At 44.5% G+C, this 20988-nt stretch overlaps 1 protein-coding gene across 7 annotated transcripts in view; it reads left to right on the forward strand.

Moving 5' to 3' along the window:
* The window catches only part of KLHL13 (kelch like family member 13), a 118550-nt gene that overhangs the window by 81814 nt on the left and 15748 nt on the right, over positions 1-20988 (forward strand). For 4 of the 7 annotated variants that reach the window (XM_033946294.1, XM_033946291.1, XM_033946292.1 and 1 more), the window contains 2 exons: positions 15684-15880; positions 19351-19503. In XM_033946294.1, coding sequence (XP_033802185.1) covers positions 15684-15880; positions 19351-19503 — 350 coding nt within the window. Of the gene's footprint in view, positions 1-14183; positions 14303-15683; positions 15881-19350; positions 19504-20988 lie in introns of all 7 variants that reach the window. The other 3 variants (XM_033946295.1, XM_033946297.1, XM_033946296.1) reach the window with 2 other exon arrangements.

Raw genomic sequence — 20988 nt, forward strand, 5'->3', positions numbered from 1 at the left:
GCCCTTAGGGCTGCAGGTGGCACCTATATGTGGCTTATGGGCCTTGGTCCTTCTTTCTATGGCTCACTAGCCCCCCCCCCCAGGCTATCTAAGACACCTGCGGGCAGCTCTACTAGGCTTTCATATATCAGGTGCTGATAATCTGGAGACGGGCATGTACTTTTTTATTCTAATCTTTGTGGGGGTGTGAGGGGGTCAGTGAACACTGGGGGAGCGTGTGGGGGTCTTTACTGTTTATTAAATATATCAAAAGCAAATTATATTACTTTTCCACATAATCATCCTGATACCTGACTGACTAGTTACATGACTTTCTACGACATGCCCTCTTACCACTTCTCCCGCCCTAACCATTTCCCACAAAAATATGAAAGTGCAGAAACATTTTGAAGAACTCTCATAGGTTTCCCTGGAGCCTCCCACTTAGTTAAGACCATTTGTGACTGAGCCCTGTAAAGGACTGAAATGAGGTCTTATAAAGAGGCATTATCATCTCCTTTTTCCTGCAGGCCATTCCTGTTCCTAAGCACCTAAGTATCCTTTTAGCTTTCGCCATTGCCTTTTCTCCTTGTTAGCCACTTTAAGATCATCACATATGTTCACCCCCAAGTCGCGTCCTCTTATGCACAAAAGTTTTTCACCCTCTAAATGGTACCATTCTTTGGGTTTTTGCAGCCCAAATGCATGACCATGCATTATTTAACATTAATTATCCCAGGACAAGCAGGCAGCTATTCTCACATATGGGCGACGTCATTGACGGAGCCCCGATGCGGAAGCCTCGCAAGCAGACTTGCTTGTAGAAACTAGAAATTTCGAGACAGCCGCACCACGCATGCGCGAGTGCCTTACCACCCAGCACAGTTCTCAGTTTTCCGCGGAGCCGAGAAGTCTGTCTTTGACTCTCTGCGTTTAACTTTGTTTCTTCGTGCTTTATCTTACTGCGGTTTGTGTTTATTTTCTTCACGAATCGCTGTTTCTTTCTTTTACAGTTTAAAAAAAAAGACTTATTTTAATTTTTTCTTCAGTGACTGACTGGCGGGCCAGGCCACACGACCGCAGCCTGCGGGCTTCAACTTCACAGCGGCTCTCTTCCCTCCTATGTCCTGGCTGGTCACGGGCTTCAAGAAGTGTAGCCACTGCCAGCGTGCGATTTCTCTCATGAATAGGGCCTTCCTATAATCCAAAGTCGTGCGAGCGCTGGGCTACACCTCGAGCCCTTAACGTTATTGAGTTTTCTTGGAGAAATTCTTCAGCATGAACTTCTCGGTGACACCCTTGACCTCGAGTGCTACCTTGGTCCCGCCTTCCAGCGAGGGACCTCCTGCTTTCACCGACCTTGAGCCTCATCAGACCATCCTCATTTGGATTGTCGAGTACACCTGCTTTTTCCCTAGCAACAGCAGCAGATGAATCCAGAGACCAATGGGATAGCCCACATCTACCAGCAGGCGGAGATAGAGAAACTGATTAACAGGTGGTCCTATTGGCTGGCACTCCTCCTGTTTATCCAGTATCTCCCAGCAAGAAAAGGTCGCGATTCAACTAGCTCCTGAATTCTGGCTGTGGCTGGAACTTTATTTTCTCCTGTTGAAGTTTCTCTTCAGCGAGACTGCCATTCTGTTTCTCCTGTTGAAGTTTCTCTTCAGCGAGACTGCCATTCTGTTTCTCCTGTTGAGGTTTCTCTTCAGTGAACTGGCAATGCTATTTCTCCTGTTGAGATTTTCTCTTCAGTGAGACAGGGGTGTCCGGCTGAATGGTGCCGGCTTTAGGGGTTACACCTGGGCCCCCCCAGGTCCCTGCCTCACCCTCCCTCCAGTGATAGAGGGTCTGACTGGGTCTCAATATTTTTCTTCTTTCCCTTCTCTGTAAAAAAAAAAAAAAAGACCACAGTTCCTCCATTCTGCCTGGTTACTGCTGATCAACCAGATTTAACTGGCTTCAACCGGCCCTAACAACAAGCTTGTGAGTATGTCTGTTTGAACTTCAGGTTCTGTTTGGGAGACTTAGTACTGTGGGTTCGGTCATCGTACATTTAAGGTATGGATATTTTATTGAGGCTAAGTTTTATGACTAGAAATCCGTGGAGGGAGCCGGGACTTCCCACCCTTTGCATGCACGCGCTTGGTTTCCTTGTTGGTTACAGCGTGGCAGTAGCGGTGCTATTTCATGCTCGCACTTGTTCTCATTGTTGGGTTTCAGTGCAGCAATAGTAGTCCTGTTTATTCTGAGGCTCTCTTTCATCGGTGTTGGTCACGGCCATGTGCAGCTGAATGTGCAGGTGCCGTTTTATAGCAGCATGAGATGGGACATGTTTTTTTCCGGCGCTGTGGGCCGTTCTTCTGGTTATTCCCTGAGTCTGATTTTATTTCTATGCAAGCCGCGGCAGGGTAAATTTTGCGGGGCTTGAATCCGACTATGTTTCTAGGAGCGTTGATGCAGCGGCCACGTGTCAGTGAGAATCAGGCGTGCGCTTGGGTCTCCGGCGATGGCGGGAGAGCTGCAGCGTTCCGGTAGTTTATTTCCAGCTGACTTTGGTCAGGGTATGCTGGGGCTTCTCTCCTTTCCGGTTCAGACAAGTTGTATGTGTTTCACCTGCTTTGGGACAAGCTTGGGCAGCTTTATATGTCTATGTCTGTGTTCTTGCTGTACTCCTTTGAAGGAAGCTGCTTGTTTAATCGGACTCTGGGGTTAGCACTCAAGGGGTTTACCAGAGAGACTCTGACCTGTGCTAGGTCACCCAGTGTCGGTTTGTCTCCGGACTGGGGCGACATACGGCAACTCACGGCACGGTGAGATCAGCAGTAAGATAGTGCCCTGTATTTCACACAGGTATCTCATTGTCTCTCTTGGGGTCCCTGCAGATTGAGCCTAAGTTGTCTGTTGGTAACTGTCCTTATTTGGGCTTCTGTGCTGAGCTGCATGTGTCTAGTAATGGCACAGGATATATATGCCTAAAGGTAGTACAAACAGTTTCCAAGTTCAGGCTGTCTCTATGGGCATAATGACACTGTGCATCTTCCTGCGGTCAGGACTCTCTTTCTCTATTTCTGAGGGGGCCTGGACTTCAGATTTCCATGCTTTTCACGCTGGTTTCTCCTGTCACCATTTTCTCATGGCACATGACCATTCCACTGGAGCGATGGCTACTACTTGGGCTCGGCCCAAAGGTTTTTTCCTTGGAGGAGATTTGTCTCGCGGCTAATTGGTCTTCCGAGAGTGCTTCCTCTCCGCATTTCTGCTTGGATGTGGGGGCGCATGCGGTAGGGGCGTTTTGTGCTTCGGTTGTTGCGGAAGTGGCGTTTGCTTCCCACTCAGATTGAGGATTGCTTTGCTACATCCCATTGGTCTCTGGATTCATCTGCTGCTGTTGCTAGGGAAGGAAAAATTATGTTCTTACCTGTTAATTTTCTTTCCCTTAGACGCAGCAGATGAATCCAGAGCCCCCACCCTTTCTGGATATTGTCTCTCGGTTTTTTCTTTTGCAACTTTCGCAGTTTGTTATTATGGCAGGTTGTTTTCTGTATTATTACATTTTGAGATTTGTTATGGGAAAGAAGTTTTTTACATGCTATGCCTATTGATGGTTACGGATGCTTGGGCAATGAGCTATACTGGATAAACAGGAGGAGTGCCAGCCAATAGGACCACCTGTTAATCAGTTTCTCTATCTCCGCCTGCTGGTAGATGTGGGCTATCCCATTGGTCTCTGGATTCATCTACTGCGTCTAAGGGAAAGAAAATTAACAGGTAAGAACATAATTTTTCCATCTTCCCCTGAGCTTCCTTCAGGTCAGATACCTCAGCAAAAGGTTTCTGCGCTGGTCCTCACCACTGCCACCTTGGAGCCTTTAACCTCTGCAAGTGATTCGGTTTCAAATGCGGATCCACCTTTGCAGGCTTCACTCCAGACCATGTTGGAGCAGCAATTTGTTCAGTTATTGAGCAAATGTGGTTCTGCTTCGACAATGCCTCCTGTAATCCAGCCTGGGCAATCAGTCTCCCACGAAGTCGAGTCCCTGCTTGTGCCTCGAGCTTAAGCTTCACACTGTATGCAAGGAGCAGAGTCTTTGCGAGTGTCTGGTCTGGCATCTACACACTCGATGCAAGGAGTAGATTCTTTGCAAGTGTCTCGATTGGAACCTTCACACTCTATACAAGGAGTAGATTCTTTGCGAGTGTCTGGTCTGGCTACTACACACTTGATGCAAGGAGTAGATTCTTTGCGAGTGTTTCGATTGTAACCTTCACACTCTATACAAGGAGTAGATTCTTTGTGAGTGTCTCGACAGGAATCTGCACATTCCATACAAGGAGCGCTTTGGGAGTGCTTCGAGATTTCTCGATCCAAACCACCGAGTTTCGATTTACAGCTTCGAGCCCTATCCATTCACCATTCCATACATAGGGTGAAGTTTCCTCGATCCTGGAGACCTGCTTCCAAGCACCACTCTCGTTGCCGATCGAGGCCTTTATTGAGACATTCATCGAGGCGCAGATCTTCTAAAGAACAGCCTTCTTCATCTGGGCCTCATTCCAGACCTTCCAGTTCTTTGAGGCCCAACTCCTCCCTCCAGGTCACTGCTTCCAGACCCTGAGGAGTCAGCTACTTTCATTACCTCCTCCAAGCCTCCATATTCTTTGGATTGTCATTTCTCCAGAGAGGCTTCACCTTTTTTCTCCGTTCGAGGCACCTCGAGGTCATTGAGCCCTTCTTGAGGCAAGGCCTTGGTGGATCAGCTGATCTGGAAATTCAGTTTGATGCTGGTTCTAAATTCTCTAAGGAGTATTTCGAGGTCATGCATATCCCTCAACCTCCTGCAGAGTCACTTAAACTTCCTCTTAACAAGCTTTTATCTCGAGCTTTCAAACGTTGTCTGGAGACTCCTTATGCTATCCCTGCTCTTCCAGGCAAATTGGTCTCGAGGTATAGATCTCTACACTGCAAAGGGTTTGAGAATTCACAATTATCTCCCCAATCCCTCCTTCTGGAGTCCTTTTTGTAAGGAACCCATCATTCTATGCTACTGTTCCTTCTGGAAAAGAGGATAAGACTATGTACAAGTTTGGCCACCATCTATATCAAGTTCCTTATTGATCTTCTTCCAGGTGTTCTGAAGAACCTGGATTTACTTAGACATTTCGAGTTCTAAGACATCACTACTACTCTGTCACAACTCAGATTGCATCTTCTCCAGTCATCTTATGATGCCTTTACACTGTCGGCTAGTGCCACTGTTTTTTCTGTAGCACTGCGCCGCTTGGCCTTATTTCGCACCATTGCCAAGGATCCTAATCTTCAGGACGGTCTGGGCTAACATTCCTTGTCAGGGCAATGGCCTCTTTGATGAATCCATAGAGGCTGCAACTAAGAAGTTGTCAGATCATGAAAAATCTTTTGCTTCCATTGTCACACCAAAGCCAAAGTCAGCTCCTACAAAACTTTCACGCCCTACTACGGTTTTCCAGAGGCGTTATGCTCCAAAGCGGCTCCTTACACTCGAGCCCCTTCTCAGGAACCGGAGCAACAGAAACCTCAGCATTCTGCTGCACCTAAGGCTTTGCAGCTTTTTTGACTGTCTAACAGAGCATAACCTCCATCCTTCTGCCTCTGTCCTTCCATCTCACAATAATCAGGGATGGAAACGCTCTTCATTTCACTCAGGTTCCACCAGAGTTTTCTCCAAGAGAGTATCCTTCCAAACCATCCCAGACCGACCTCCTTCTTCAGGAACCTCAAGCTCTGCTTTGTGTCCGTGCCATCGAGGAAGTTCCCCTAGAACAGCAGAGCAAGGGGTTTTACTCCCGTTACTTTCTAGTTCCGAAGAAGACAAGCAATCTGAGACCCATTTTAAATATAGATCAGAACGATTGGTTATGTTCTATATATCTCAAGGAGCTTTCTACTTGCATCCCCTTCCATCCAACCTCCCATCAGTATCTCAGATTTTGGGTGGGGAATCTGCATTATCAATACAGAGTGCTACCCTTTGGCCTGGATTCATCTCCCAGAGTACTCACCAGGTGCCTGGTGGTAGCAGCTCTAAGAAACCATAGTCTCCAGGTGTTTCCCTACCTAGACGACTGGCTCATCAAATATTCAACATCTCAGGGGGTTATTGTAGCGACCCAACGGACTACGCGGTTACTACAAAGCTTTGGGATTCAAAATCAACTTTCCTAACTCCCAACTTCAGCCCTCTGAGACTCTACAGTTAATCGGAGCTGTTCTGGACACTATCCAATTCAGAGCATTCCTTCCGCAACAATGTCTGGAAGCTCTCCTTCATCTCTGTCATGCAGTGTCTTCCCGCTCTTCAATCTCGAGACACATGATGGTACTACTAGGTCACATGGCCTCCAAAGTACACGTAACTTCTTTTGTCAGCCTTCACCTCATAATTCCTCAGTGGACCCTGGCATCTCAGTGGATGCAGGCTTGCGACCCACGTTCTCGACACATTGCAGTCACTCCTTCCTTGAGACAGTCTCTCTGCTGGTGGATGCTCTCTTCCAATCTCCAAAGGCTTCCTGTTTCAAATGTCCCCCCCCCCCATCAGAAGGTCCTCGCAACAGATTCCTCAACCTATGCTTGGGGTGCTCATCTCGATGGTCTCCATACTCAAGGCCACTGGACCAGTGCGGATCGCCGGTGTCACATCAATCTGTTGAAACTCAGAGTGATCTTCAATGCTCTCAAAGCTTTTCAACATCTTCTTCACAACCAGGTTGTCCTCATTCCGGCGGACAACCAATTTCAATGTACTATGTCAACAAACAGAGAGGGACAGGATCTTCCTCTTTCTCAAGCAGCTCTGAAGGTTTGGGACAGGGCAATCCGCCACAACACCTTCCTAAAAGCTGTCTACATCCAAGGGGCAAAAAATTGCTTAGAGGACAACTTGAGTCGTCTTCTGCATCCTCACGAATGGACACTCCATTCCTCGCCTCTACATCACATTTTTTTCACAGTGGGGAACGCCTCAGATAGATCTCTTTGGTGCTCCCCACAACCACAAACTGCCTCAGTTCTGCTCGAGGCAGATGCTTTTCTACTGGAATGGACAAATCTCTTCCTGTATGCATTCCCTCCGTTCCCTCTCATTCTCAAGACTCTCTTGTCAAGTTGAACGCTCATGCCACCATGAATCTCATTGCTCCTCAGTGGCCGAGACAACCTCGGTACTCCCTTCTATTTCAACTCAGCATTAAGTATCCATATCTTCTACCAGTTTTTCTGTCTCTGCTTCCACAAAGTCAGGGATCTTTGCTTCTCCCAACCTGCAGTCTCTACACCTGACAGCTTGGTACCTCTCAACATAACTCCTCTTCAGTTTTCTCAACCTGTAAGAGACATTTTAGAGGCTTCTAGGAAGCCTACCACTAGACAATGCTATCACCAAAAATAGACTAGATTTTTTTTCTACGTGGTGTTTTTCTCACAATAAGTAGCCTCAACATTCATCTTTATCTTCTGTTTTAGACTACTTTTTGCACTTATCCACCTCTGGCCTCAAGTCTACATTGATCCAAGTCCATCTCGGTGCAATTGCTGCTTTCCATCAGCCTATTGAAGGAAAACCTCTTTCTGCTCATCCGGTGGTTTCCAGATTCATGAAAGGACTTTTCAATGTCAAACCTCCTCTCAAACCGCCTTCAGTAGTTTGGGACCTCAATGTCGTTCTTACTCAATTGATGAAGCCTCCAATTGAACCAAGGCTCTTCTGACATATCTTACTTGGAAAGTGGTGTTTCTCATTGCCCTCACTTCTGCTCGAAGAGTCAGTGAGCTGCAAGCTTTAGTTGCTGATCCACCTTTCACTGTGTTCCATCATGACAAAGTGGTTCTCCGTACTCATCCTAAATTCCTACCTAAAGTAGTTTCGGAGTTTCATCTCAACCAATCCATTATTCTTCCAGTGTTTTTTACAAAGCCTCATTCTCATCCTGGAGAATCAGCTCTTTATACTCTGGACTGTAAACGTGCTTTGGCCTTCTATTTGGAACGCACCAAACCGCACAAAACTGCTCCTCAACTTTTTGTCTCTTTCAATCCAAATAAGTTGGGACATCCTATCTCTAAGCATAGTAACATAGTAACATAGTAACATAGTAGATGACGGCAGATAAAGACCCGAATGGTCCATCCAGTCTGCCCAACCTGATTCAATTTTAAAATTTTTTTTTTTTTTTTTTTTTTTTTTTCTTCTTAGCTATTTCTGGGCGAGAATCCAAAGCTTTACCCGGTACTGTGCTTGGGTTCCAACTGCCGAAATCTCTGTTAAGACTTACTCCAGCCCATCTACACCCTCCCAGCCATTGAAGCCCTCCCCTGCCCATCCTCCTCCAAACGGCCATACTCAGACACAGACCGTACAAGTCTGCCCAGTAACTGGCCTAGTTCAATCTTTAATATTATTTTCTGATTCTAAATCTTCTGTGTTCATCCCACGCTTCTTTGAACTCAGTCACAGTTTTACTCTCCACCACCTCTCTCGGGAGCGCATTCCAGGCATCCACCACCCTCTCCGTAAAGTAGAATTTCCTAACATTGCCCCTGAATCTACCACCCCTCAACCTCAAATTATGTCCTCTGGTTTTACCATTTTCCTTTCTCTGGAAAAGATTTTGTTCTACGTTAATACCCTTTAAGTATTTGAACGTCTGAATCATATCTCCCCTGTCTCTCCTTTCCTCTAGGGTATACATATTCAGGGCTTCCAGTCTCTCCTCATATGTCTTCTGGTGCAAGCCTCCTATCATTTTCGTCGCCCTCCTCTGGAACGCCTCAAGTCTTCTTACGTCTTTCGCCAGATACGGTCTCCAAAACTGAACACAATACTCCAAGTGGGGCCTCACCAATGACCTGTACAGGGGCATCAACACCTTCTTTCTTCTACTGACTACGCCTCTCTTTATACAGCCCAGAATCCTTCTGGCAGCAGCCACTGCCTTGTCACACTGTTTTTTCGCCTTTAGATCTTCGGACACTATCACCCCGAGGTCCCTCTCCCCGTCCGTGCATATCAGCTTCTCTCCTCCCAGCATATACGGTTCCTTCCTATTATTAATCCCCAAATGCATTACTCTGCATTTCTTTGCATTGAATTTTAGTTGCCAGGCATTAGACCATTCCTCTAACTTTTGCAGATCCTTTTTCATATTTTCCACTCCCTCTTCGGTGTCTACTCTGTTACAAATCTTGGTATCATCTGCAAAAAGGCACACTTTTCCTTCTAACCCTTCAGCAATGTCACTTACATACATATTGAACAGGATTGGCCCCAGCACCGAACCCTGAGGGACTCCACTAGTCACCTTTCCTTCCTTCGAGCGACTTCCATTAACCACCACCCTCTGGCGTCTGTCCGACAGCCAGTTTCTGACCCAGTTCACCACTTTGGGTCCTAACTTTAGCCCTTCAAGTTTGTTCAACAGCCTCCTATGAGGAACTGTATCAAAGGCTTTGCTGAAATCCAAATAAATTACATCTAGCATATGTCCTCGATCCAGCTCTCTGGTCACCCAATCAAAAAATTCAATCAGGTTCGTTTGGCACGATTTACCTTTTGTAAAGCCATGTTGCCTCGGATCCTGTAACCCATTAGATTCAAGGAAATACACTATCCTTTCTTTCAGCAACACTTCCATTATTTTTCCAACAACTGAAGTGAGGCTCACCGGCCTGTAGTTTCCTGCTTCATCCCTGTGACCACTTTTATGAATAGGGACCACATCCGCTCTCCTCCAATCCCCAGGAATCACTCCCGTCTCCAGAGATTTGTTGAACAAGTCTTTAATAGGACTCGCCAGAACCTCTCTGAGTTCCCTTAGTATCCTGGGATGGATCCCGTCTGGTCCCATCGCTTTGTCCACCTTCAGTTTTTCAAGTTGCTCGTAAACACCCTCCTCCGTGAACGGCGCAGAATCTACTCCATTTTCTCGTGTAACTTTGCCGGACAATCTCGGTCCTTCTCCAGGATTTTCTTCTGTGAACACAGAACAGAAGTATTTGTTTAGCACATTTGCTTTCTCCTCATCACTCTCCACATATTTGTTCCCAGCATCTTTTAGCCTAGCAATTCCATTTTTTATCTTCCTCCTTTCACTAATATATCTGAAAAAATTTTTATCTCCCTTTTTTACATTTTTAGCCATTTGTTCTTCCGCCTGTGCCTTCGCCAAACGTATCTCTCTCTTGGCTTCTTTCAGTTTCACCCTGTAGTCCTTTCTGCTCTCCTCTTCTTGGGTTTTTTTATATTTCATGAACGCCAACTCTTTCGCCTTTATTTTCTCAGCCACTAGGTTGGAGAACCATATCGGCTTCCTTTTTCTTTTGTTTTTATTGATTTTCTTCACATAAAGGTCCGTAGCCATTTTTATCGCTCCTTTCAGCTTAGACCACTGTCTTTCCACTTCTCTTATGTCCTCCCATCCTAACAGCTCTTTCTTCAGGTACTTTCCCATTGCATTAAAGTCCGTACGTTTGAAATCTAGGACTTTAAGTATCGTGCGGCCGCTCTCCACTTTAGCCGTTATATCAAACCAAACCGTTTGATGATCGCTACTACCCAGGTGAGCACCCACTCGAACATTAGAGATACTCTCTCCATTTGTGAGGACCAGATCCAATATCGCTTTTTCCCTTGTGGGTTCCGTCACCATTTGTCTGAGCAGAGCCTCTTGAAAGGCATCCACAATCTCCCTACTTCTTTCCGATTCCGCAGACGGAACATTCCAGTCTGCATCCGGCAGGTTGAAATCTCCCAACAGCAGAACCTCCTCTTTCCTTCCAAACTTTTGGATATCCACAATCAGATCCTTATCAATTTGCTGCGATTGAGTCGGAGGTCTGTAGACTACACCCACGTAGATAGAAGTTCCATCTTCTCTTTTCAGAGCAATCCATATCGCTTCTTCCTCTCCCCAGGTCCCTTGCATTTCGGTCGCTTGGATATTGATCTTTACATAGAGAGCTACTCCTCCACCTTTATGACCATCTCTGTCCTTCCTAAAAAGATTATATCCCGGTATGTTTGCATCCCATCCATGTGATTCACTGAACCATGTCTCTGTGATAGCAACAATATCTAGATCTGCCTCTAATATCAGGGCTTGCAGATCATGAACTTTGTTGCTTAGACTGCGAGCATTTGTGGTCATCGCTTTCCAGCTATTTTTCAGCGATAATCTCCTTCTTCGTATGGATTTTTGTGTCGTTTCACTTTCTGTTGCAATACTAAGAAATGAGTTGCTGATATTGCTTATGTTGCAGCCTTTACTACTATCACATCTTTTCTTTTGCCGGGGGTGGTCTTTATAATTGTCCTTCGTACATACACCACCCCCACCTTCTAGTTTAAATGCCTGGAAAAATATTGTCTAAATTTCTCTGCAAGGTTTCTTTTTCCTGCTGTAGTAATATGTAGCCCATCAGTGCAATATAGCTTCTTGTCCTTCCATGTATTTCCCCATCCTCCTATGTACCTGAAGCCTTCTTGATGACACCAGGCTCTGAGCCATCTATTAAAGTCCTCTGTGTTTTTCACTCTTTGCTCTCCTTTTCCATATGCAGGCAGTATTTCAGAAAAAGCTAAAGTCTTTACAAAAGGTTTCACGCCCTCACCAAGCTCCCGAAAAGCTTTCTGTGCTGCAAGTGTGGAGTTGTTGGCCAGGTCATCTCCAACTGGATGGCTGCTTGTATCTCTTTCTGCTATGCCCAGGCTGGATTACCCCTACAGAGTAGAGTCGCAGCCCATAAGGTCAGAGCAATGGCAGTTTTGGTTGCTTTCCTCAGATCTACACCTATTGAGGAAATTTGCAAGGCTGCTACTTGGTCCTCGGTTCATACTTTCACTTCTCACTATTGTCTGGATGTTTTCTCCAGACGGGATGGCCATTTTGGCCAGACATTATTACAAAATTTATTCTCCTAAATTGCTAACACTCCCACCATCCCATTCTGGTTAGCTTGGAGGTCACCCATATGTGAGAATAGGCTGCCTACTTGTCCTGGGATAAAGCACAGTTACTTACCATAACGGGTGTTATCCAGGGACATCAGGCAGCTCTTCTCACAACCCACCCACCTCCCCTGGTTGGCTTCTCTGCTAGCTATCTGAACTGAGGAGACACGCCCTGTGCTGGGCGGGAAGGCACATGCGCGGTGCGACTGCTCGAAACTTCTAGTTTCTACAAGCAAGTCTGCTTGCGAGGCTTCCGCATCGGGGCTCCGTCAATGACGTCACCCATATGAGAGAATAGCTGCCTGCTGTCCCTGGATAACACCTGTTACGATAAGTAACTGTGCTATCTTAGCTGCTAAATTCTGGAACATTGTTCGTGCTTCGCTGGGTCCTTCCCCATGTTATCCACACCATCAGGAGTATCTACTGTATTACAGATGATTTACTACTAAACAGTGTCAGCAAAGGGGGGAGGGTCATCTACTGTATTATAGATGATTTACTACTAAACAAAGGAGGGGGGGTCATCGTCCCTAAAACTTGTCTCCTCCCTCCCTCCTTTCCTTCCAAGCAGACTGCTGAAGAATAGGAGCCTGATCTGCTGATACCAGTCTTTGGTCTGCTCCCCTGGAATTCCAGGGTATTGTGCAGGGAAATTTACAATGTTGGGGTTTTTTTTCTGCAAAGGCTTCATAAAAGGAAAAAAAAAAATTTCCTTGCTATGCTGTCATTTACTAAAGTTGAAAATTAGTGAAAATACATAGTACTCACATACATAATGGTTCCAGCATGGACTTAAATCAATGATATCAATGTGTTTACCACCATGTGTGGTTGGGATGGGACACGACCAATAGATTTGGAATGGTAGGACTCAAGGAAAAGAAATTAACAGGTATGAATAACTTTTATGGAAAATGTGAAAAATATGTTGAATTAGCAAACATCTACATGCTACATAATTGCTGCTGTTGATAAAATAGTACTGCTAAATACGATTATTATTATTATTTTTTTTAAATAACTTAGGCAGTGTAATTACAAAAGAGTCTAAATGTATAAAAGGCACCCAATTCCTTACTCATCATGCAATAGAATGCATTAATAGATGTTTTGATTACACCCACTTGAAAGCTAAGTAGACTGTTTCCAATATATTTCAACACATTCTTCTTAGTATTTATTAGATTGTGAATTGACAAAGAAAATTTGAGGTTTTTCTGACTAATGATAGCTCCTAATAGAGATCCAAGGTATGAAGAATTTTCTGTTTTCTGTGAGCGCTTGAAGTCTTTTCCTCCAATTCTTTGAATAGTTAATTTAATTAATTTTGTTTGGTCATTTTGCTGTAAAATAACACCACATTTTGTATTTTAAAAATGGACCCTATCAGGTCTGTGTAAAATATATATAAAAAAAAAAAAAGGAAGTTACTGATGAGAAAGTATGAGAGTCATTTGAAAAGTTTCTGGCTTAATCAAGTAAATGTTTTTTTGGGGGGGAAAATGAAATTTATTTTCAACAGTCTCCTTTTAACTCAATACATTTGTTCTAATATTGTTCCAGACCTATCATAACTTTACTAAAATATGAAATGTCTAAACTGGAAACATTACTATTTACAGTATCGATGACCACAGAATCTGAAGAAAATTTCTTCTCAGACAGCCATTTTTTTAGGTTCAGAAACAGAAAAGTTGCACAGGACCAAATCCAGAGAATACGGTGGATGGGGAATTAATTCGAACCTCAGTTCATATAATTTCACCATCATGATTATTGATGTGTGAACCAGTGCATTGTCCCAAAATCCCAAAAGATAGTCGCCATCGCCTTCCCAGCCAATGGAGCCATTTTTGCTTTCTTCAGAGTTGGTTCATCGCTTGTAGTCTGTTGTTTTATCTCAGGAATATAATGATGAACCCCAGTCTTATCCACAGTCGCAAAACGCTGCAAAAAGTCATTCTCATTGCACTTAAAATGCTCAAGACATGTTTTTGAAATGTTAGTCAAACTTGTTTTTGGTCAACGGTTAGCAAACATGACATCCATCATGCATTCAACTTCCTGATGTCTAAAATATTCATATAGAATGGTGTGTACAGGTTCTGATGAAATGCCAGCAGCCTCTGCTATCTCATTTAAGGTCGATTGGTGATCTTCCATCACGATTTGGTGAACTTCATCAACCATTTTTTTGTTTGTTGCTGTTTTTAGACATCCATTCATCAACAATACTTGTCTGACCACATTTAAACTTCTCAGCCCATACTTTCACCATTGCAAATGAAGGAGATGCATCACCTTACACTGTGTCTAACTCTGATTTAATTTTGGTAGGTGATTTTCCCTTCAAATGAAGAAATTTTATCATGGTGCGATACTCAATTTTGACCATTTTTTACAAACTGGAGCAGTTGTTCATTTTTAAAAAGCTGACACAACAAAACTAGACGTCAGACTGACTTGAAAATCTAGCCATAGTTATTTCTCAATGCTATCTGCTGGACAGCTATAGAATTGTGATGCTATTCTTGTTCTTTCTTGGTCAGGCCAGAAACTTAATTTGACCCTCATATTGTGTCACTGCATCATAAAATATCTTATTAATATTTAAATAGCTTAACACACAGAAATTGTGATAAGCTCTTGGAGTGGGACTTTCCCATGAATACCTAAAGGCCAGCTACAAGTAACATTCTCCCTCATTCATGCCAATTTTTTTTCTCCCTTTATACAGGAGGACCCCTATATCTGCGGAATCTGTATCCTGGTTTCAGTTATCTAGGGATTACCATGGCCTGAGCACTCCCCCTGCACTCAACCCCACTGTGCCCAATGCCCCCCTCCCCCCAGTATACCTCCTCAAATCTTTGCCGTCAACAAGCAGCATCTGCCTGCTGCTCATGCTGGCCTGAGCTCCCTCCTTCTGAGGTCACATCTGGGTTGCGGGGACCAGGAAGAGACATCAGAGGGAGGGAGCTCGGGCCTGCATAAGCAGCAGGCAGGAGATGCTCTCTGCTGGTTAAGATTTGAGAAGGTATGCTGGAGGGGCTGTGGGCATGATGGGGTAGAGAGCAGGGAGAGGGAGGTGGGGCTCGGTGCTCGAGCCATGGTAAACCATGTAATGGCATTTGCAATTACCCGTGGTTTCACATAACCACACTAGATCTTGAAACTTATTACCCACGGATATGGGGTCTTACTATATATTCTTTCTCATAAAAATAAATATGTTCTCCTTTTAAAGTGCATTGTCTTCCATTTATCATATTGTGAAACAAAGGTTTATAATCTTTAATCAACTAGCGGGGTGCTTAGTTAAAAACAAACAAAAAAAGGCAACATTCATATTATGTTATTTTGCTTCTGTGGCTGGCTTCATGGTTGTTCGGATCTTGTTGATTCTGAGTAAGTGGAACTGACATTTCAGCCATCATGCTGTGGCCAATGTCATTTCCACTTGAGATACAGCAAGACCCAGACAACTGCAACAATCATGCCACTCATGATAGCTTAAGAAAATATATAGCCTAGCTTTATGGGGAGAATATCGCTAAGCTCAGCAGACAACTGCAACAATCATAACATTCATACTATAACATTCATATTAAAGATTTAACTTTTTATTATTGAAATGTAACATGTCGTGTAACTTTATTGTTACATTTAGCAAATTCTAGTATTTAAAATAATGGTAATTATTTTCTTGCTTAGGTGGAATGAAAGAGCAAGACTTAATGTGCATTAAGCTTCATGGTGTGAACAAAATTGGTCTAAAGAAGATTATTGACTTTATATATACTGCAAAGCTTTCTCTGAATATGGACAATCTTCAGGATACATTAGAAGCGGCCAGCTTTTTGCAGATTTTGCCTGTTTTGGACTTCTGTAAAGTATTTCTTATATCTGGGGTAAGATGTTCACATATAGCTTCCTCATTTTCTATTTTCATGGGGCATGTTGATGACAACAATGAATATTGCTTCTAAATATGTTGTGTATGATCTCAGTTTACTTCTAATGCTTACTTTAATAATTACCTAGTACCAAAGAGCTTCCTTCCTAGTATTATCCCAGGACAAGCAAGTAGCATATTCTCACACATGGGTGATGTCACCGATGGAGCCCTAGTATGGACACTTGAAAAGTGAATTGCAACTTTAAGTTTGAGAAAGTTCGCGATCAGCCCGCACCATGCATACGCGAGTGCTTTCTTGCCCGACGCAGGCGTGCGGTCGCTCAGTTTCTTAGTTTCCGCGAAGCTAAGAAGACGTGTTTCAACGGCCTTTTAAAACAGTTTTGCCTTCTCGCTCTTGTGTCAATGACTTTTTAGTCATTTTCATGCTTTTTTTCTTCTTTTGTTTTTCTCAGTTACTTCAGTAAAAAAAAATCTTTTTTTAATCCCTCACGGGTTTTTGGCCCGGCGGGGCCTGTTGTACCACCTTGGCCTCCAATTTTGATTTCGCTGAGGCAGTCTTCCCGTCAGTGTCACGCCCGCAGATGAAATTTAAGAAGTGCGGTCGCTGTGCTCGGCCCATCTCTGTGACTGATCCACATCGCTGGTGTCTCCAGTGTCTAGAGCCTGAGCACCATCCAGAATCCTGTACTGTTCATCACTTGAAAAAATGACTTTGAAAAACTGCATTCTTCAACAATGTTTGTTCGGTGTCACTATGGAGGGGGAGCTGACATTTCTACCAACACCGCCGACACTGGAGGTGACGCCACACTCAACACCGACAGAAACATCTCTGGTGTCACAACCAGTGTTCCCTCTAAGCTGCGCTGGCATGCGCTGGCGCACAAAATATTACAACGCAGCGCACAAGTTCCTCGTCACAGCGCACACAGTGTAGAGCACAGTTCTTCAACCGCCGGTCCGCAGAAAATTCCTGCCGGTCCGCGCAGGGCCGGCAAGATGGACGTTGTTAAATTTCCTGCCCTGGTGGTTTTCGCGGAAATCTTCTGTTCCTCCCAGCCTCGGGCGATCAAGACAGGCTGCCGACGTCGGGCATTCCCTCTGAGTCTCGCCTATGCGGAAACAGGAAGTTGAAACAAAATAGGCGGGACTCAGAGAGGAAAGATCCCGACGTCTGCAGCCTGTCTTGATCGCTGCCCCTGCCGAGTCGCCGAAGAGGGCTGCGGGGAAGCTGCAAGTAGAAGGGAGATGGTCAGCGTGCGCGGTGGGGGGCAGCGTGTGGATTGGGGCCATCAGCAGCGTCTGTGCTGAAAGCCTGCCCACGTGCAGAATGCGGCGGATAGGGGCCTCCGGCTCGTCTTGGGCGGCAGGGCCTGCAGTGCAAAGCTGTTTTTGCCGGCTTGGGGGGGGGGGGTGTCACGAATGTGCAGGGAGCCTTCAACAGTGGCTGTCTCCTCTCCTAGCAGCTCTAAACTTACCAGGGCAGTGATTCACTTTGGCAACTTCCCCTTTCCTCAGAGGCGGCAACGGACCCAAGGCTGCCTAAGGAAATCACTTCTGCAGGCAAGTACTGAGAGCTGCTGGAAGGACAGGAAGCCACTGTTGGAGGCTGGAAAGCTGATGGATAAAGGGAGAGCTGCTACTGCACCTGGAGGGAGGTAGAAAGAGAGATGCTGCTGGGAGGGGAAGAGGGAAAGGGATGGGAAGAGAGCTACTGTTGGATAGGGGGGAGGAGGGAAGGGAGAAGGAAGAAAGGAAGGAAACAGCTGGCAGGGAGATTAGAGGAGGGAAAGGGGAGAGACAGGAATGAGAAAGTAGAGAGAGATTGATGCTGGAAAGGGGGTCAGCAGAGAAATGAGAGAGGGATAAAGATGCTAGATCTGGTGTAGGAGAGATAAAAATGAAGAAAGCAGTGAAGCTGGAATGAATGATGTAAAAAGGAGAGAGGAAGCACAGGCTGGATGGAAAGGGGAGAGGGGCATAGAAAGAAGTCAGATACATATGGAAGGGGGAGAGGCCAGACAGTGGATGGAACGGGCAGACGCTGGAAGGAAGAGTGGAAAGAAGATGAAAGCAGAGACCACAAAAGGTAGAAAAAAATCATTTTATTTCTATTTTGTCATTACAATATGTCAGATTTGAAATATATATCCTGCTAGAGACATAACTGGGGACTGCAAAGCCTAATACTATTCCTGTCATGTGTTGACTGCAGTATTCTGTTAGCATGATATTTCTGTGTAGCATTCTGTAATAATTTGGCTTGTTCAGTTTTCTTGATAGTAGAGGGGATATATGTGAAGGGGAGGGGAGACAGGGGTTTTGTTGGTCCTTGCTCTGAATATTTATATTTATAAAATGACAATTGTACAGAATATTGTTTCTTTTTATACTTTAATAAAATACGTTCAATATAAAATCATAACTGAGGCTTGTGCAGATGGGATCAGATGGTTTGTGGGGACCGAGCTTGCGGAGACTGGGTGAAAATGTGTTTTTATTTCGGTCTTAGTAGTTTGCCGGTCCACAAAATAATTATTTTATTTATGCCGGTCCACGGGTGTAAAAAGGTTGAAGAACACTGGACTAGAGTATGTCCCCATGAACCTACAAATCTTAAATTCAGTTCCATAACTGGCCTGGAACTTAAGCTGGCCTGATGCCTTGACAACATATTTATTTGGCTCATAACTTGCTGGCGCCCGATATTTTTAGCTCACAGTGAAAAAAGTTTGCTCACAATACCCGCCCGCTTAGAGGGAACACTGGCACAACCTCCAGTGGGTAAGCCAGCTAAGAAGGCTTCCCCTACCTCATCTGAGACTCAGGTCAAAGTGGCATTGAGTCAAATCATGCCGACCTCGAAAAAGTCCCGTAAGCGCTTGGTCAAGATTTTGTTGAGTTCCTCCACATCGGCCTCCTCATCAATGTACCGGTGCGCAGCACCAATTGTACTGGCTAAAAAGCCTGCGGTACCGGTGCTCTCCCTCAAGCAAAAGATTGACAGTTTGCTTCAGGAGGAATTGGGTGAACATTTTCTAATGTTGGTGCCGACTTAAATTATGGCCATGTCAACACTGACTTTCCAGGCGGTTCAGTCTGAGCAACGAATGACACAGATCGCACCTCATTCTGATTCTCCACCGGTGCGGAGACCATCAACACGGGAGTCGATTGATCCATCTACATGGCACCAGTCGTCCTAGATTCAAACATCCAGATAGGTTACTCCGGTGTGATACCGGAAGCACTCTTGTAAGACCAAGCATCTCGAGGTTTCAACACTGAGTCTTCCACAACATCCTCATTCCATACAGGATTCAGATTTCTTTTAAGACTCTGATCAGGAATCACTTTCTACTGCATATGAGGACTCTTTTGTTTCAGATTCACTTCAACGATTGCCTCAAAAGACCTTCTGCTTTGTCTGAGTGGTCTTCTTTTTCTAAATTTCTCCATCAGATGTCTGAAGATCTTTCCATCCTGCTAGAAGTGGATTCCAAGCATATTAAGGAGTTCTTGGAGGCTCTGTATTATGATCAGCCTCCTAAAGACCTGATGAAGTTTCATGATATTCTACGAGACCTGTATAAACAGAACAATAATTGTATGTTTGTAAGTATGTCTCTGTTAAACAGTCCTAAGGGTTTCCAGGTGTGAAAAAAAAGATTTAGCTAGGTCTGGAGTTTGGCTAATCTCATTTGGGGGCTCAAACAGGAGATTTTTGTCTCTTTAGCTACTATTCCCGCCTCCTCCTTAAACCCTGGTCACACATTCTTAAGGAAGCTTAACCAGCCAATAGCCTGAAGGGAAAAGCAGGACTGAAGGTTGCTAAAGCAGATTCTCTGTGGCTACTGTTCCTGCCTCCATCTGCAGCCCATTGGTCACATTGGTAAAGAAGCTTAGCTAGCCTTTAGGCTGCAGGTAAAAGCAGGACTAAGAGCAGACTACACAGAAGAGCTGCAGTATAGGTAAGGGATTGAGAGGGTAAGAGAGGCTGAGGGAAAACATATAGGAATGTGAAAGGGATAACATAGCTGAAATAAAAGCAAGACTGTTTGTCTCTAGCTTTGTAGCTACTGCTTCCGCCTCCCCTTGGAAGCCATTGGTCAACTATAAACAAACCACTGCCAGTTACCCCCCAAACATTGAAAACTACAACACAACAATCGAATAGCTACACAAAACAACTCGAACAACTCCCTCATAATCACTCGCCCCACTTTCATGAGTGAAGCCCAGTCTTCCAGCTACTTCCAGTTAAACTAACAAGATATTTTATGCACTTGTAATATCTACAATGAACATATGTATAGCTTTTGTATATATCCATTAATTAACTAGCTATTGATAATTTGTGGGTGTTAAGAATGTGTCAAGTGCATTTTACTTTTTATATTGTGGCCATTTACTAATGGTTACCATGTGTAAACTTGTAATGGAAATGTTCTCATTAAAAAAAAAAAAGACATCTGTAGATACCAGAATATAATAACCTTTTATAAATCTGACTCATCTTCAGTCTAAAGACATGGCTGTTTGCTCATGCTTTTTCCTCTGGATAGTGTTGAGCAGGTTAGACTCCAGTACAGTCAGCTGATTTCTGCAGAATTGTTTAAAAATAATATGCTTAGTGATTTACCAAGTAGATCATTACGTTCTGAGAATTTAGCTTTACTGAAAATGAATGCTAACCCGAGGTTAGTGGAGACTGGTAAAATGACTTTCTGTTGTGCTGCAGTTAAAATATGGAACTCCCTTGTGGGCCAAATACGAAATTGTCGTGAAAGGGGCCTGTTTAGAAAATTACTAAAGACACATTTGTGGTTCATAGACAACGGCGCGAAAGACAAAAGCGCGCGCCGACAATTGAGCGCAGTGTGGAGGCGCGCGCCGCACAAAATTACAGTTTTTAGGGGCTCCAACGGGGGGTTTTGTTGGAGAACCCCCTCAGTTTACTTAATAGACATCGCGCCTAAAAACAGGGAAAAAGTTAAGTTTTCAGTAAAATGTGGGGGTTACAACCCGCCACACCCCCCACAATGCCCCCACAACGCGGCACGATGTCTATTAAGTAAAGTGGGAGGGTTCCCCCCCCAC

This window comes from Geotrypetes seraphini, chromosome 5 (genome assembly GCF_902459505.1).
Source record: "Geotrypetes seraphini chromosome 5, aGeoSer1.1, whole genome shotgun sequence".
Lineage (NCBI taxonomy): Eukaryota > Metazoa > Chordata > Amphibia > Gymnophiona > Dermophiidae > Geotrypetes > Geotrypetes seraphini.